At 44.2% G+C, this 18,293-nt stretch overlaps 1 protein-coding gene across 1 annotated transcript in view; it reads right to left on the reverse strand.

Annotated features, from left to right (window-relative positions):
* LOC110285306 (guanine nucleotide-binding protein G(q) subunit alpha) overlaps nucleotides 1-15,261 on the reverse strand; it is a 252,470-nt gene extending 237,209 nt beyond the window's left edge. The window contains exon 1 of the mRNA XM_021151368.3: nucleotides 14,505-15,261. Coding sequence (XP_021007027.2) covers nucleotides 14,505-14,640 — 136 coding nt within the window. The 5' untranslated portion in view covers nucleotides 14,641-15,261. The remainder of the gene's footprint in view (nucleotides 1-14,504) is intronic.
* Between the last annotated feature and the right edge of the window lie 3,032 nt (nucleotides 15,262-18,293).

The raw sequence follows: 18,293 nt of genomic DNA on the forward strand, positions 1-18,293 counted from the left end.
ACCTATTACTGTACCTACAAATCATATTTTCAGTCAACTGGCACCAAAGAAGCTTTTTCTTGCACTAGATAGAAATTAATAACAATATATAGAGAATGAGAGATTTTGGAACACTCAGTCCTAAATGGGATGCCTTCATCAGAGGCTCCTCTCAAGACTCAGAGATCTGTACAGAAGGGGGCAGGGGAAAGATTCTAAGAACCTGAAGAGATGGATGACTTCAAGGAAATAGTTTCTTCTAGACACAAAAGAAACAATGCACATAAGAACTCACCCAGACTGGCAGCAAAACCAAACTTGTATAATTTTAGCCAGATGGGATCCAACACTGAGTGAAAGAAGTAGACATAAGGTCCCACCCGCAACCAAGAAGCTGTTTGTAATTGATACATGCTGGCAAAGGGCAACCAGTTCTCTATGCTGGAGTGTCAGCGGGCAGGCGCATGCCGCACTCAGGCCAGGCCCCGCCCCGTGCTTGGGAGGAGCTAGCAAACGTAAAATGAAGTCCATGTTTTTTCTGTGTGAACTATTTTTTCATTTTGTTTTCTTAATTTTTCATTTTCATACTTGTGTTTTGTGGGTTTTGAGAGAGAGAACATGCAGATAAAGTTGGTTGGGTAGGGAGGTGGGAAGGATCTGAGAGGAGTTGGAAGAGGGAAAGAAATATAATCAAAATATACTGCATGAAAAATATTTTAAATAAAAATAAAAAATAAGATAAAGTGATTCTTAGTACTCTAAATTAAATAACTAATGCATTTGTTAGGGTTTTTTTTTTCTTTTTTCTTTTTTTTAAGATACAATTTAGGGCATTTTTTGTTAGTGTGTTCTGTAGGCAATTTAGAAAAGAATACATAGACTACACAACAGAAGCCTGTTCAATAAAACGCAAATAAATACGAGTTCATTTTAATGGCTGTCAGACTGTCAAAATCCAGTGGGGGCTAAAATGGACCAAAGCAGTAACAACATGAAAGCCAACAAGCATGAAGGTAACCCCATGTCTACTCTCCTGAAAAGCAGAATCCAACGTTAAATAAGCTTAAGGCAGTAGCACACAAGTGTACAAACACGCATCCCTACAACAGTCACTACAGCACTGCTTCTAAAATTTCATCAAGTACAAACAGTGATATAACCAGCTCTCCTGGCTGCTGCTGATTGGTATCGTTTTTGCCAATTTCTAGGGTAAATACTCCTACCACAGCAAATTTCAAACTGCCAAAGTGAAGGCACTGGGTTTTGTAAAGCTGAGATGAAACTTATAGAAGCAGCTTTTCTGAGCTGATGCAAACTAGCCACCTTCTATATGATTCGAATACACTGGGGACAGGAAGCCCTCTGGATAGAACACTATGCCCAGCATGTGCCAGACCCTGGGTTCAACCACAGAAATCTATATACACACATATACACATGCACACCATAATACTACAATGCTAAAATGCATTGTAATTATGACGTGAAGTTTCTGTACTAACATAACAATGCACAGTATATATTATTGAATAAAATATTACATATTGTACAGCTTATGGACAATGTGAATGACATGCATACTTCGTTACAATGTTCAAAAAGAACCATACCACAGTAATAATAATGCTACATTCTATTTAGAGTGTGTGTGTGTGTACACACACAGCAACAAATAGGATTTTCATGCAGTATCTAGAATACAAGATTTTCATTTTAAAATAGAATATACCAAAAAAATCAACAAATTTGGCTTGATAATAAAAAAAAAAAAAAACTACTGAATAATACAAAACAAAGGGGGAAAAAAAAATCAACCAACAAACAGAAGTTACGTCAACTTCAGGATATATGACAAAAAGGTAATCTCATCTGTATGCTTAGAGCACATAAATAAGCAAAAGAAATGAGGCTACAAGTCAAAAAAAAAAAAAAAAAACCCTAGAAATTCAACTAAAAACAAATATGGCCATGATGACTGTCACTAGTGATTGAATACTGATTTTTAGATTTCAGATGTAATGGTTCCCCATAATACGGCTCACAGTGGGAATTAAACATAATCGTTTAAGAATGATATTGTTTTTTCGTATCTTCTGACCCAGAAGTAGAAAATATATATATTCTACATATATCTTTTTTTTTAACTACCTACCCAGAACTTCATCAGGTATTATTTGAAAAAGAAACATTGAGTATCAGCATTGTGGTGAATGTCTTTAACCCCAGCGCTCAGAAGGCAGAGAAGTAGGATTCTCTGAAATCACTCTTATGAGTTTGAGTCCAGCATGATATACACAGTGTTCCAGGCCAACCAGAGCTACAGGGGGACCCTGTCTCCAAAACAAATAGAAAGAAAGAAAGAAAGAAAGAAAGAAAGAAAGAAAGAAAGAAAGAAAAAAGAAACAGTAAAACCTACATGTCAAAACAGAACTGCTGGGTTGAAGAAGTGGCTTAGTGATTAAGAGCACTGTTGCCCTTGCAGAGGACCAGGCTCAGTTCCCAGCACACACACAGTGGTTCACAACCATCTGTGAGTCCAGTTCCAAGGGACTGAATGCCTTCCATGAAAAGCAAGCACACATATGGTACACACATACATGAAGGCAAAGCACTTATATACAAAGAATAAAATATTTCTTAAAAGAACTGAACAAATTTATGTAATTTCTCTACCTGGAGCATCATACACCCATCTCAGATGTAAATGTGAACTCTGTCACACCACACAGAACATGCTCACAACAGTATTAAACTGTTTCTGTACATGGTATAGTCACACCTGTACAGAAACACTAAAAACACAACAGAATAGAAAGGAACAGCACCCAGGAAAAGGCCATAGCTCTAGATTATATTGGAACATTCTGGATATACTTATGAATTAATCTTAAAACCACTTTTCAATTGTGTGTGAAAAATACACTTCTATAAATGAAAAAAGGACAAAAATGTAGTTAACAGAATGGAGTGTTATATATTCAAAAGTTAACATAAAAATATATTTAAGAGTATAAAAAAACTTCAAGTGAAAAAAATGTTTTCTTGTCTCACTTAAGCTTTATATTAAGTACAATGTTTTTCTCACTTTTTTACTATATTAGAAAGAACTAAACCACCTGAGAAAATATTAAGTGTTCATCTCTTAATTCTAAATAGAGAATATAAATTCAATACCAAGGAAGAATACCCTTATTAAATTTATATAAATATAAAAGTTAATTCTGTAACCAGGTGACTTGGGTCTACTGATGCGCAAGGCATTAACTAACTAGCCCTCAGAGGATGCACTGTAATTTGAGTAACTCAGACTCTAGGGATTCAGGAAAACCCTAGAGAAGACTCGGTTCCCAATGTATGCATGGTCTAGGAGCAGAAGTTCTACAAAAAATGTGTTTCTCAAAGGTCTTTGGCTTTATCATTTCCTGTAATGAAACAACTCTACCAAGAAAATGCAAGAAGCTCATCAGAATCCCAGAAAAGCTATGGCACCTATCACTGGTGATAAAAGACAGTGTCTAGCATTGATAAACACCTCTAAGGGAACATCTTAAATGACCCCAATATAAGAAATGTAAGAATGAGCACTCTAGAGGCAGAGGCAGGTGGAGCTCTGTGAATCTGAGAGTAGCCTGGCCTACACAGTGAGTTCAAGACAGCCAGAGCTACAGAGTGAAATGAAAGCCTGTCTCAAAGTTTAAAAAAGGTAAGAATGTCCACAGAACATTGATTGTTGGACACCGCAAGTTCCTTCCCCTCCAAACTCACCACTGCAAGCCAGGAACGTGCTACAAGGGCTCAGAGTTAAGGCAGATCATTCGTTTCGTCAAAAAGTGAGTCGTGAAACTAGAGACTGTATCTTTTTATTCTAGCACCCAGTTCTTTCAAATTATTCATTTTCTCAAAACATATTTTCCCACATTTTCACTCAAGAAATCCCATTTAGTTTTTATTGTGCAGCTCCATTTTCAATGCTGGTCCATTAGAAACAGACACTAGGCATTCTTGGAAAATGTTAAGGAAGAGGGTTCAGGTAATTCGCTTATAGAACAACAACGGGCTCAGCAACCACCTGGTGTGGGCTCGAGGCTCAGTGTGCAGGCCCATATTCAAGTCTTTTTTAGCATCTACACTAGAGCACTGGGGATATGGCTCAATCAGAGCGGCGTGCAGCAAGTCCTGGGCTCCATCCCCAGTACCACTGTGCACTGAGCATGGTGGTCCAGGCCTATAAACCCAGCACTTAACTTAGGAGGCAGAGGAATTCAAAGTCATCCTCAGCTACAAGTGAGCTCTGCTACATAATGAATTCAAGACTAGCCTGAAAAAGAAAAAAGCCTGCAAGAGATTTAAAGATGGTGACCTCCTTGATAGGTGCCTAAGTTCTTTCTGCAAGACAAGCCTCTGCATGAGGATGACTCTTTTCTGACAACAATGACTCGTGATACTGCTTATCTTCTTGTTGCTTTGGGCAACTGAAATGTGCTCTGCTGTAGGAGAAACAAGCCAAATAAAAGCATTTCCTGGACAAGGATGGCTCAAGACACTCCCTCATAACTTATTACAGGAGAGCAGGGTTCTCAGAACATATTGCTAAGTACCTCAAAGAGTTGTCAGAAAACAAAAAAATAAGAAAAGCCATGGTGCAGCCGCGCGGCAAACTTCCTTTTTCGATATGGATGGCTCTTTCGAAGACTGCTGTGCATGAGCTCTGTGCTATTTCTACTCTGCAAGAGAGTGACAACACACAGTCCTCCCAGGCAACCCAAGCTTCCTTGACTGTGTATCTCCCACTTCACCACCTGAGAGGAATGGCACCACCATGAGGAGAGAAGGCAGATCAATGGAGGCACTAGGGGGAAAGCTGGAGATGCAGCACTGGCCTGCTCTTGGTGACAGAGGCCACGGAGTAAGCAACTGACATTTCTCCTTTGTTCTGTGCTCTCCATCCAGAGATTGGGGAAGACATAGCCACGGGGCCCTACCACAGCAGCACCCTCTGCCTTTCCACACCTTGGATCCCATCTCTGTCCTCCACCTTGGGACCATTCTGGCCCTAAGACTGTCCAACCACAAACTCAAGAGCAAAGCCAAGAGCCTGATACTAAGATGACAAGAAGACAGCAGCCCAAGGAAAGCAGGGCTTGCTTGGCAGAGTCAGTCAGAGCCTGGCACCTCTGCAGAATCTGGCTCTTCTCAGCATTTCCAAGACCTCAGTGAGAACCCTGATGTTGCTTCTCTGACCACAGCCCTTCTAGAGATGCAGACAAGTGACACAGAGAGTTGCATTCTTAAGGTTCCTCTTAACTGTGCACATGCCAACTAGAATGGTGCAGCGGTCAGAGCATCAGATACATCTAAAACAAAAAGGTAGGACATTCCTTCTACACGGATCCCTGTCACAGACATTTTCCTGTGTTCAAGCCCTAAGAAGATAGGGTACCGTGATGTAATGATGAGCACAAACGCTCTACTTACTGATGCATCTTTCCTGCCAGCTGCAAATGTAAAAGAGGTCCAACCCTGCCCCAATCCCCAAGCTTGGTCCCGTGTCCCTCTTTGGAATACGAAGCCCTCAATGCCCACTTCACAAGCCCTGCCAATGATCACTCACAGAAAATGGGGAGCAGAGATTACATGTAAACTAGCCCAGTGAGACAACAACCAAAGGACCAAGTAAGAGGAAGCTGGCATGGGTAGTTTTTTGGTTTTTAAAAAAAAAAAAAAAAAAAAAAGACCCCTGCCTAAGCAGACTGGGCACAGTGAGGCCTCTCAGCTCCACCCCATGCCGCCGCCCAGGATACTGCCTTTCCTGCAGGAAGCAGGAGACTCATGCTGATATGACAGAAGGATTTTGATACCACTCCCTGTGAAGACAGAGCCACTATCAGCAGCATGCCAGGCAGCAGGAGGGAGCACTGGGCAGCTAAGGCCTCATTCTCAGGCCTTGCTTACTGAGCACCCAGTCCATCCCACTACCGCCATTAGCAGGGCTGCTTGTATCACACAGGAGTTACTGCAGCAAGGAGAGAGATCCATATCAGGACCCACCAGATTGGCAATGCTTCCTTGTAAAGCTCCTGAAATGGTGCCCTCTCCACTCCCACATACTCAGACCCCTCATCCACAGAGCAAAGTACCTGAGAGCCAAGGTTACAGAAAAGAAGAGTTCTGAAGTTCACATGGTCCTTGGAAATCTTTCTCCTTTAATTTCTTCATTCTATGTCTCCACACAACAAGCAAACTAAACAAATGAACAGAATTACCCCCTAAGATCACTCTATACGGGAGAAAAAAAATTCAGGACAAGTAGGACAGGAATGCTGAGTGCCTTTCACAGGTTGGGGGAAGATATTCAGCATGATCCACAGCACACCGTAACAGCATTTGATTATTTCACAAAGCCAACCTGCCATTGTTTCAAACATCACATGACTTGTCAATTCTCAAAAATATACAAGCGCTACAGAGTGAAGAGTTAAGTACCCTGCAATTCTTTTAAGGGCAAACTATGAACAAGAAAGAATTAAAGTCATTCTGTATTATTAGAACAAGTTGCAGGAAATGGGTCATCTCTCTAGGACAAGAGGAAAATTGCATCTGCCATGTGCAGAAAGGATATACACATATTACAAGGCAAGCACTCTGTGAAGTATGCTAAAATATCAATGCAAGTGGCAAAAATACTACTGCATCTTTACCTTGAAACACATACATGCCCCCTAAAAGAGCATACCCTCTGCTGTCTGGGTATAACAACACACCCTCCCTAATGACCTGTACAGAAATGCAATCAGACAGAGACAATTGAAAGTACACTCAAGTAACTGAGACCAGAGTGCTCAAAGCACTGCTCAAACACACAAAGAAAGATGTGCTGTTACACCACACATGCTGACAGCCCACAGGACCATCCCCATTCTAGCAAACACACGGTATCCTATTTGCAAACCCAGCAGCCCATTAGATTATCCTGCACTGGCTCACTAACTCTCTGCTGGTAATCATGAGCCAATCTCAAGTCCCTGCCCTCTGGAAAGGAAGGAAGAAGGAGTTGACATTCTGTTCGGTAATGACGTATTTTGCTTTGCAGACCACAGTACTAAGTGCAAAAGAAAGCCAGTCGTCTCCTTTACTGATCACAAACCCTTTTCTTTTAATATGTCAAAACACTCAACTTCCGCACCAGCTCATTGCCACATGATGTCTGACAAAACTGGGAAGTTCTCTAAGTCTGAGAAAATATTCGTGCAGGGATGTGTAAAGACCCTCACTGGCATATGAGAGAATAAATGAATGGTAATATTCATATGGGGTACAGCACCCACACCTGTAAGTCTGAATAGAAGCTGGGCCAAGTGCCTTTCCAGACAGCTGCAGCTACCAAGTGCTAAATGCCAGTAAAGAAGCCAAGGATAACACTGCTGCCCATACAGCAAAGACAGTATAAGAAAGGAATATTTAAAACAGTGGATTTAAAACACGAAAGAAATTCTAATTCCAGCTTTTTTTTTTTTTTTTTTTTTTTTTTTGGTTTTCCGAGGCAGGGTTTCTCTGTGTAGCCCTGGCTGTCCTGGAACTCACTTTGTAGACCAGGCTGGCCTTGAACTCAGAAATCCGCCTGCCTCTGCCTCCCGAGTGCTGGGATTAAAGGCATTCGCCACCACGCCCGGCTAATTCCAGCTTTTAACAAGTAATGACCAAAAAGAAAAAAAAAGCAAATTCTTAGATGAAGCAATTCATTCATGTTTTCAATACTCCAGTGGGGGGGGGGGGGAATCACAAGGTTACCTCCAAGAAATACTCATACTGGGTTCTAAACATAACTGCTCACTTCCTGTAGCAGAGCTCAAGCGCCTCACTCTACCTCCTTTTCCTTCATTTGTGGATCAGTTATTGTTCCTTCCTGTGAGGTTTCAGGAATATAATGACATTAATAACACTTCAGACCCCAACTGCACCACAGTCCACTAAACACTTACTTGAAACTACTTTGTTTCTAAAGCAATCCAACTGGTCACAATCCCAGATTAACCTTGTAATAAATGAGCACGGGATTCTGAAATTTCAAAGGTCCTGTGTGTCTAACAGCACTGCAGAGGGACAGCTGTATCTACTGCTTTTCACCCTGAAGCAGCGTGAGCAGGGAACAATCTTAACAGAAACTGAAGGAGAGGCCAGGAGACCACAAGCACTCACCACCTCCTGTGTTTTACACGAGGCCTCTGACTGCGTGCCCTAGGTGGCACCACTCGACTAAGAGAGTGGAAAAGGGCGAACAGACAGAAGATACCCATCGGAGAAAAGCAGGACACTCGCGTCTATTCCCTCCAACTGCTCTTCTTTCTTGTGGGAATCCAGCTGCCTTCACACCCCTGGAACTGGAACTAAAGCCAAGGTAAGATCAGCTATGCTTGGTGTGATGCTAAAACATAAAGATCCAAGAGCCACCATCTTGACGCTCCAGGAGCTTCCAGAGAACAATGGCCATCAAGAGCATCTCAGTTACAAGCACACACTGACTGACCTGTTTGGCAGAAATAATGCACATGCATTTAGGAAGTCACATTCTGCAGACCATCCATCACCTTCCCTGCCTGAGTGAATTCCAGAAGGGCTCCTACAGTGGCCTATAACATGTTTGGCCTTTTCTTTTGTATGAAGAAACACCAAAAAAAACCAGCCAGCAAGGCAACACAGAAAACAACCAAACAAGCTGGAGACTTGCTCTGTCCTTCCTGTTGGCACATAACTAAGCAGTGTTTCAGGTAGCACATAACTGCACACAGAAGTGCTTAATATTTCATTATGTGGACGACTAGGAAGAAATTCTGAAGGAAAAGTTATTTTCCAGTAATTGGTAAGTATTTGTTTAGTCAGTGGCTTTGAGAGATCTTCATAATTTTATTTATGGACCAATACTAATTTTGTTCTTAATACTGAACTATAAAGAGGCTTAAGGTGTAGCTCACTATGGATTAGCACACGTGGGTCCTTAGGTTCAATCGCCTGCACAGAAAAAGGAAAAAATAAAGGCTTTTAGCAAAAATTCAGTGCTGTCTTCAGAAATGACACCTATGAAGGCTGACCACAGGCTAACTAATATGGGAAATTCTGTTTGGAGCTCACAGTTTACTTTTCTGTATAATGTAGATTCACAACCACTTTAGACTCTAATTCGTCCTGTCAGTACGTGTAGGTCCTTTTGCCTTACTGCCACTCATTAGATAAGAAATCAGTCAGACATCTACATATCAGTGACATAACAAATCAAATGTAATCATGAAATGCCCTCTATTACATTAGCTACAGCTGCTGACACAGAACAGTTGTCCGGATCTGAGAATAGCTTTTGCTCGTGTCACTCCATTCAGCAAAACAAGAGAAAATGCTCTGTTCACTGTGCAGTCAGTTACTGCCACCGACGTAATCACCAACAATCGTACGTCTTCCCTTCTATTGCTATTTCACACTTCCCTAGGATTAATTCTGCACAACCTTAATGACTACCTAAAAGCCACTGTAGAGATTCTGCATCTTGCTGCTTCTTCACGGCTTGCTTCTTCAGCCCGGAAATGAGAGTTTAAATCTACTACTACAAATCTATGCATCCGCCTCAACCCAGTGCACCAGACCTGCAGGAGACAGCCCCTGCACAACAGGTCTGCAGATAACAGCAGCCCCTCCGCCTTCTCAAGGAGTAACGTTCCCAACCTGAAAATGGCTTCTCTCTTTCAAAACATCTCCTTGGCTCTCTATGTCCCTGCTTCAACAACCAATCAACAGTCCACTAACATCAACAGAGGAACAGCTCCCTTCAAAGAAAAACTGATCACGGATGCTAGGAGCAAAATCAGCCTGAAAAATTCTGTTCATTTTTTTCTCTACTACAAAGCTTGCCTGGATCATGAAGAAAAATCTTTTCCCTTTTCCTGCTAAGTTTAGCATATCACATACAGCCTCATAGTTACAAAAGCTGTTTCAGGTCCTTAAAATTTCATCTGAAATACAAACACTAACTCTCTTTACCAAACACTCCTGAGAACTGAACACCTCGAAAAGAGGAACTGAGTCAGTTTTTCTAAATAAAAAAGGAGCTACCAGATTTATTCCCGGGAACAAAACAGCTACTGAATTGTTCTGGTTCTCTTTTCTACCCCTACATACATATGTCTGAACAGATTTACACAGCATAACTTCACAGAAAAACCGGCAGCAGGGTTTTAACTTAGGCCAAAGTTCTCTAATGAGGAAATGACTTAGTCCAGGACTGACAGGTATATGACAGATAAGCAGTCCACATAGCTCCATGAGAAAAAGTCTTACTCTGAAGGCTCCGTCACAGTCAGCCCTACAGCTTGGGTCTCTGAGGAATGTCCCATCTCAGCATTCGGATATAAACATTTTGCTTCCTCTGTTTTGTTTGTTTGTATGTTTTAAGGAGGCAATAGATCCCAACAAACATTGATATTTAGAAATGTATTAAGCACTTTAAAGATAAAAAAGCATTAAAAAGAAAAAAATTGTCAGTCTTTATAGCAACACCATATTTTGGTATCTCCAATATGTTTACATTAGAGGGTTCAGGGCAGCCAATCCTAACAGCTACTGAGAGCGAATTGGAAGGATGCTTAAATGTGCACAAAGCAACTCAACTTAAGTTGGACACAGCCCCAACTCCCAGCCTCCCAGGTCCCTTCTTGCTTTACACCTGCAACCTTCAATACAAATACCAGTTCCTAACTGTCTGTACTTAACCAGCTGAAGTTCCCGCATATCAATGTATGCAATAATCACAAAAATCATTTTGATAATCAGAGAAGGAATATTAAAAATTCACTATGACAAATGTGTAATGGGAGAAATGCATACATAGAATGAAAGGTGTGAACTAGCCTGTATAAGCAGTAACCAAAGTATAGAACGGACTGGTCTTCCTCACACTGACATTCTGTAAGCATGGCTGACTCTGAGCTAATGGTGCACGCCTATGACCTCAACTGGTCAAGAGGATAAAGTAGGAGGACACAAATCGGAAGCTTCCCTTGACAACTTATCGAGCCTCGTCTCAGAAAGTAAAAAGAGAGCGGGGGCTCCATGTTGGAGCACTTGCCTAGCAAGTGTGAGATTCTGGGTTCGATTCCTAGCATCAAATGCTACTCCCATTCTAACATACCCAGCACAAAACACAACCTGCTGGGATGCACATCTAACTCATGGCCCAAAGAAGCGTATGATTATCAGCAAGTACTGATTAAGACCATTCTTCCAGATCTATCTTAGAAGCTGGAATGTAGACGTGAACAAAAGAACACAATCTTATCCTCATGAGTTTGCAGAGAGGAACATATAAAAAGGCTGAAATGTCGATTTTATTCCTTTCAAAAACCAAATGCATATTCCATTTAAGACTGACCTAAACTTGTCTTCTTTCAATAGAAAGAATCCATCAATAAAAAGGGATTGCTAATTTGATGACTAAGGTCTACAGAGTAAAGATTTTAAACACATGTAAAAAGATCAGGTCAATGAGGAGGGACAAGATATCTTTAAAAAACTGAATAAAATTTCCCAGTGAATATCTACGACCTAAAGCCATTTGGTCCTCAGAGACTTGAAGATAAATCAGTAATTAAATGCTGTGATCTATGTACCACCAACAAAAATATCAAATGAATATTCATGATATTCAATTTTATAGGCAAGACAATATATACTTTTATACCTAGTAAATGTTGAGTATCAAATATCTTCTTCTATATCCTATATAGAATACAAAGTTTTCTTTGAAGTGTCAAAGAAAACAAACACTAATATGAGGGAACTAAATAGAATAAGACAAAAGTTACTAAGTTAAAATGAAACTCTCTACTGTGATGAAATGTCAGAGATCATTCTTCAAGAATGAGATCAAAATGTGTAAGCTCTGTAGAATAAATGTGGAACACACTGGCCTAAGTGATGGATAATGACTCAAAAGAGCCCAAATTTTACAGGCACACTTGATTATCTAGTCAGATAACCAGTTTTGTGATGCATCTATATTTTAATAAGTAAACAATTAGGTGACCAATATATTGCATCCCTGTGGAACAAGCCCTTTCCATTAAGTGTCAACCTTGAGTTAATACTTACTTTGAAAACAATTTTACACAGAACTTCAACACAAGCATGATCCCTCCATGTAAATAAGAGATCAAAGTCGTAAAAAGAACTTTAAAATGTGATGACATACATTCTATAATCTCCGCTGGATGGATGTTGGTAAAATGAACAAAAGAACTAGGAAATGAAGACTACTCACAAGGCAGCACACCAAGGAGGAGCCCCTCCCCCAAACGCTCCCTTGTTCAACACTCATTTTCCTGCTAAAGCCATACCCAGACAGAGAACCCTTAATGTCTATCATGACTACACAAACAGTGTGGATACTGCACTTGGGAAAGAAGCCCCTCCAGGCTGAGGACAGCCGTGGTTGCTAAGGATGTCCAGGGCGCCCGCTTCTGACTGAGAACTGTGTGGTTTTTAAATGTTGCTCGTGGATGTAGGTGCTGAATAAGTGGCAGGTTTCCTACCACCTCCAACAGCCTGTCATTGACGGGTGAGGTGGGGCCAGGTTAAACCCTGCTCCATCTAGAATCAGTGAGGGAGGGACGCCACACACCTACAGCTACCACTTTCTTAGCTGGAGAACTGGGGGGGTTTTCCCCTCGGGAAATCACTTCCACGTTCATTTTTTAAAGCATGGTATATTATTAAAATACACAGCATGTAATTAAGTATCTCTCTAAGTGTATTCCCCTCTCAGGCATGTAAACCTAGGCCCTCTGACAAACCTAACTCATAGCTGCTGGGAAACCTCGAGCTGTCAAATTTCAGGCAAATAAGTTTGGTCAATGAGACCTCAAATGCCCTGTTCATAGCTAAACACAAACATATGAATAGTATAAACAAAGAAAATTAAAAGCCAGGTCTAAGAGAAAAAAATCTCTAAAAACACGTGTCTTTCCTCTTAATTGTATACTGGACCAACATATATTTATCCCACTTGCCCTTGCTTCTCCCTTCTCAATTAAAAAAAAAAAAAAAAAAAAAAAGATAAGACATCCCATTTTCAGCCTTGAGAAGAAACAGAAGTGATGAGGGTGGACAGGCTTATCCAGTTTCCCCATTGCCCTAGCTTATTCCCCTGAAACCCATCTTTCTAGTCAGCCCCTTGCCTTCTAGTCTTTATGAACACATTATATGTGCACATTGACCTAACTGGATTTCAATATAAAGACGTCGGTTAAGGGAAGGGAACAGCATTGGAAACCATTTGTGATCATGATATTTTGCTCCTGACGATAAGCAAGCCAGTACATAAGCAGTTCAGGCCCCAAGGTAATGGGTTCTTGGAGCCAGCACATGTAATGCTCCAGATAGCAAAAAAAGAAAAAAAGAAAAGAAAAAAACGGGGGGGGGGGGGGAGTCTCAAATCCCAACAATGCAACATCCTTTTCTTACAGAAATGTTTGAGAAGCGGTAACAAATAAACACAAGTGCAGACATTTTTCAGGCCTGTTCCTGCAAAGCAGTTCTTGCTTCCTACCACAATAGCAATAGTTATGTCATGCTAGCTTGTACATGATCGCTTGATTCCGAACACTCTCTCGGAGATAATAATCAATATAGCTCCTATTTGAAAATAGCATTTTCTTGCTAATTTCATGTTAAGGAAGAATGTTGGTTTGTTGTTTTGTTTTGTTTTTTTTAAACGAGATCAGAGGGAAATTTTCTCTCTCTTCCCGTTTTTTCTTGGAGCCCAGATGGCAAGATACTAAAATGTCCGTTTTAAACAAAAGGTTTCTGTTTGTTTCCAGGAGAGTAACTGAGAGGCTGCGCTGGTTTCCAGTAGAAACTGCTGTGAATTCAGGCATACATCTGGGTCGCCTCATTAAACAAAAGACACCCGTCTGCTGTCAACAGTCACACAGTACAACACTCCCGGATCCTTCATCTTTATCGGGAAGGAATGGTTCATAGAGACGCCTGTCACCATTCACTGGCCATGCAACTCTCTGGGGTCACTCCTGTCAGTGGCCTGGTGGCTACAGTATAGCACATTTGGGCTAGTCTTCCCGCCCCGCCCCTGCCCAGTACGTTAACCCGGGTTTATTGGAGCGCCAGCCAAGGCTTCCTCAGCACCTTTCCTAGCAGAATCCAGACCGGGCTCTGCTCCCCGTTTCCACCCTTCCCTCTCCACCCCACAACGCGCCACAATGGACGCTGGCCGACCACCGCACTGCACGCCATTGCCCACCCGCGCCGCTCGCGCGGACGCTCAGCCGTCCCGCAGACGCTGTGCACCGAGCACGGCCCTAGCTGACACCAAAGGCGCACGCCGCGGATCCGCGCCCGGGAGCCCCGGCCCTCGGCCCCTGGGTGCGCGCGCGCGGGTGCCGGTGCGGGTGCCGGCCGGGGACGCGCGTGGGGAGGGCAGCGGCGAGCCGGGGCGGGGGGTACCGGGGCCCAAGGGCCGCACTCACCCAGCAGCAGCAGCTTGAGCTCCCGGCGGGCGTCGCGCTTGTCCCTGCGCAGCTGCCGCTCGATCTCGTCGTTGATCCTCCGGGCTTCCTTGGCCTCCTCGCTCAGGCAGCACGCCATGATGGACTCCAGAGTCATTCTTCCGAAGTGCCTCGCTGCAGCCCCGCCGGCGCCCTGCTCACACGCGCGCACACACGCCCTCCGCCCTCGCTCCCCCGAGGCAGCGGCGGCCGCGGAGCCCCGCCGCCCGGGCGCGCGTCAGGGACGAGCTCAGGGGAGCCGCGGTGAAGGAGGCGGCCGGGCCCGCAGCCCAGGCGGGCCGGGGACGAGCGGGGCCGGGGGCCTGGGACGCGCGAGGAAAGGCCGCCGCGCCCCGCCGCGCTCACACGCCGCCTTCTCGGAGAGCGCGCGGCCCTCCAGGCGCCGCCGCCGACGCTGCCCAAGGCTGTGCGCCCAGCGGCCCGAGCTCATCCACCGAGGCGGCCCCGCAGCGAGCGACCGCCGACGGCTCAGCGCGCCCGGCGCGCCCGCTCCTCGCCGCCGCTGCCGCCGCCTGACTCGGCTCCGGGCGCCCTCGGCCTGCCCGCGCCCACTCGGCTCGCGCGCAAACCGGGCAGCCGGCCGCCGCGCGCTCCCCGCCTCCGCCCCCGCCTCTGCCGGACGCCCACCCGGCCCGATTGCCAGGCGCGCCGCGGCTGCTCAGTGCTCGCCCTCCCCCTCGCCACACACACACATTTTCTCCTTTCTCTGAACTGGAGCACAGATCCGGGAGGGGGCGGCGGCGGCGGCGGGAGGAGGAGGGCGGGCGCAGGGGGCGGGCGCAGCGCAAGGGGCGGGGCCGCGGCCCCTCCTGGACAGCTCGCGCTCTCCTCGCCCCGCCCCCGACTGCCCGCCCCGCTCGCCCGCCGCCTCCCTCTGTGCGAGCCCCGGCGCGGCGGTCACGGCTGCTGGAGCGGGTCCGGCAGGCGGACACCGACCTTCGGCTGCCGCTGGGCTGCCGGGGCGTGGTCGGCGAGAATATGGCGGCCTCGGCCTGCCCTCCGGCCGCTGGCGCTGCGGGAGCCCTGCCGGGAGCCCACGCGCTGCGCCCCGGGCCTCTCTGCAGCCCGACTGCCCTTTCCTATTTCTAAAACGCCATTGGGGAGAAGCTGCCTCGAGTGGCCTCTGACCCAAGATCCATCTTAGAAGATAGGATGCTCTTTACTAGGGAAGAGAAAGGATTGTCACTGGCTCTCTGGGGGTTACTGAGGGATCTGTGGACGGAACTGTCCTCCGTATCTCCAGATAGGAATCTGAATCCTAAAGAGAAAAACGAAGCTGCCCAAGTTTCCAAGAGCCTCCTGATCTGTTCCAACTTTTCGGGTCACTGAGATGGTTTCTGTTTTCCTACCAGCACAGTCTGGTAATGTAGGATTGACCCTTCTACACTGTGACAGTTAAGGATGGCTTCTGGGAGAACGCCAAGTAGTCCAGAATGAAGTGAAAGAGACGGATATGGTGGCTGACACCCATAAACTCCACACTCCACAGGCTGAGGCAGGAGAATTGCTTCCTGAGCAGTATGAGACCTTGTAGCAAAGAAAAAGGGAAGGAGAGAGAATAAAATAGGAGGAAGTGAAGAAACTAGTATCATTGGAGCAAAATCCTATTTGGTTTTTATACTTCTCATTTCAGGTAGTTTACTAATAAATAGAAAATATCTTGTTCATTCAAGGTTGTATTTGGGAAAAAAAAAGTTCATTCAATTCAGTGTGTCTCAAACATCAAGAGGAGATTCGTACTATTTTTCCTGACTTTATAGATAGAAGCCTCCACATTTCATGCTTTTCATGAACTGCTCCTGTTGATCTGGGCTGCAATGTAAGGTCATACCCATTGCTGCAAATTAAGAATGAAACAAGTCTTGGACTTCAAGGTCTCTCCTCTGGCTTGCCTTATTCTCTACCACCACCACCACCACCACCACCACCACCACCACCACCCTGTGATACACTGCATGCATACATTCAACCTCTATGCCAGGACTCAGATGGAGTTGTGGACGTAAAGTCTGTATGTAATACTGTGCTTTTAAAAAAGATACCTTGCCAAGACAGCAAAGCAGATGAACCTCTCACCCCTTTTATATGACTACATTATATGTAGACTAGCTGTGAAAATGAATATTTAGATACTAAAGATTCAGAGTCCAAGGCAGAAATGTAAAATTGCTTGGGCAAGAATTGCAATACCCAGCCCCACCCCCCCTTGTGTGTGTGGGGGGGGGGTGTACTAGAGAGACACAACAAGCTGGAAAACAAAACAATCAACATTTCATGTCTAGTTTCCTAAGGAGCCCCTGAGACAAAGTGTGCCTGTAAGGTGTCAGTAATATATTTTGCTTAACTGACCTCTTTGTTTTGTCACTTCTGTCTCAGCCTCAGGGACATGCCCTGGCACAGATATTTAAATTGACGACAAAAAAAAAAAAAAATCAACGTATCACTCACTGGAAAGAAATCAGGAAGTAAGGAATGCCAGCAATGCACAGGACAAAGTTATATAAGGACATCAAGAGGGAAACAGGAAGAGAAAATTCCAAGCATAAACCTTTGATGGATCTGGAAAGCATTTGCTAAGCAAGTGTCCCTATAACTTACATCAAACAAATGGAGTCCATAGAGAAACTCACAGTGGTGTTGAGTGTGCTCTAGAAGAATAGACTCTAAATTATGCAACCCAACAGGGCTCATGTTACAAAATTCCAGTTCATTAAATCAACAAGCATGGATTAACTGCTTAAATACAGTTAAGATGCAGTGAGGAGCACCCAGGGGCCTACAGCACGTCCTCAAACTCTATAGGAATGTGGTCTTAAGGCATGGTGCAGCTCTGGACGGATACAGAAGAAAAAACTGGAGTTGATTTGTACGGAAATTGGGGTAAAGGTATAAAGCATTTCATTGTACCCTAAAGAACATAAAGGCTTAGCTCGGTGTACGAGCACACAGTCTTATCTGGAATAGCAGTCTGGCCTACTGAAGGAGTTACCCTGTGGGGAAGCAAGGAAAAGAGGGAGGGAAGAAAAAAACGGAAGAAAGGAACAAAGAAAATCTCTACCATAAACGTACACCACTTTAAAATAACAATTCCAAATCAAAATCACTGGAGACATACTGTGGGTTGATAAGCCATTCTGAGAACTCGAGGCCAATTACCGTAAGGCTGAAAGGCAAAACCACAAAATCCTACAAGCATTGAACTTCAGAGAAAACAGACTCTTATCTCTCTTGCGGTGTCCCAGTTCAGAAGCCTACCCACCCCACACACCCCAATTTATTGCCCATCCTTCAGAGACCTGAGAAGAAAGAAAGAAAGAAAGAAAGAGAGAGAGAGAGAGAGAGAGAGAGAGAGAGAGAAGGAAGGAAGGAAGGAAGGAAGGAAGGAAGGAAGGAAGGAAGGAAAGAAAGAAAGAAAGAAAGAAAGAAAGAAAGAAAGAAAGAAAGAAAGAAAGAAAGAAAGAAAGAAAGAAAGAAAAGAAAAGAAAGATCAGGAAAGACATATTAAAGGAGATCCTGAAGGGGAACCCAGAAAGCAGGCTGTGTACAGTGCCTTTGTTCCCAGTCACTTATCATGGCTACTTCATAATATGTGGGGTGTGTGTGTGTGTGTGTGTGTTTCTGTCTGTCTGCCTGAGAGCAAGGACTAACCTGTTCTCAAGGACTCAAAAGAGTGCTGAGACTAGAACTGGGCCCTCTTTGGCCTGATCTATGTAGACCAGGCTAGCTTTGAACTCACAGATATCCATCTAC

This window comes from Mus caroli, unplaced genomic scaffold (genome assembly GCF_978045245.1).
Source record: "Mus caroli unplaced genomic scaffold, Mus_caroli_1 scaffold_20, whole genome shotgun sequence".
In the NCBI taxonomy this organism is placed as follows: domain Eukaryota; kingdom Metazoa; phylum Chordata; class Mammalia; order Rodentia; family Muridae; genus Mus; species Mus caroli.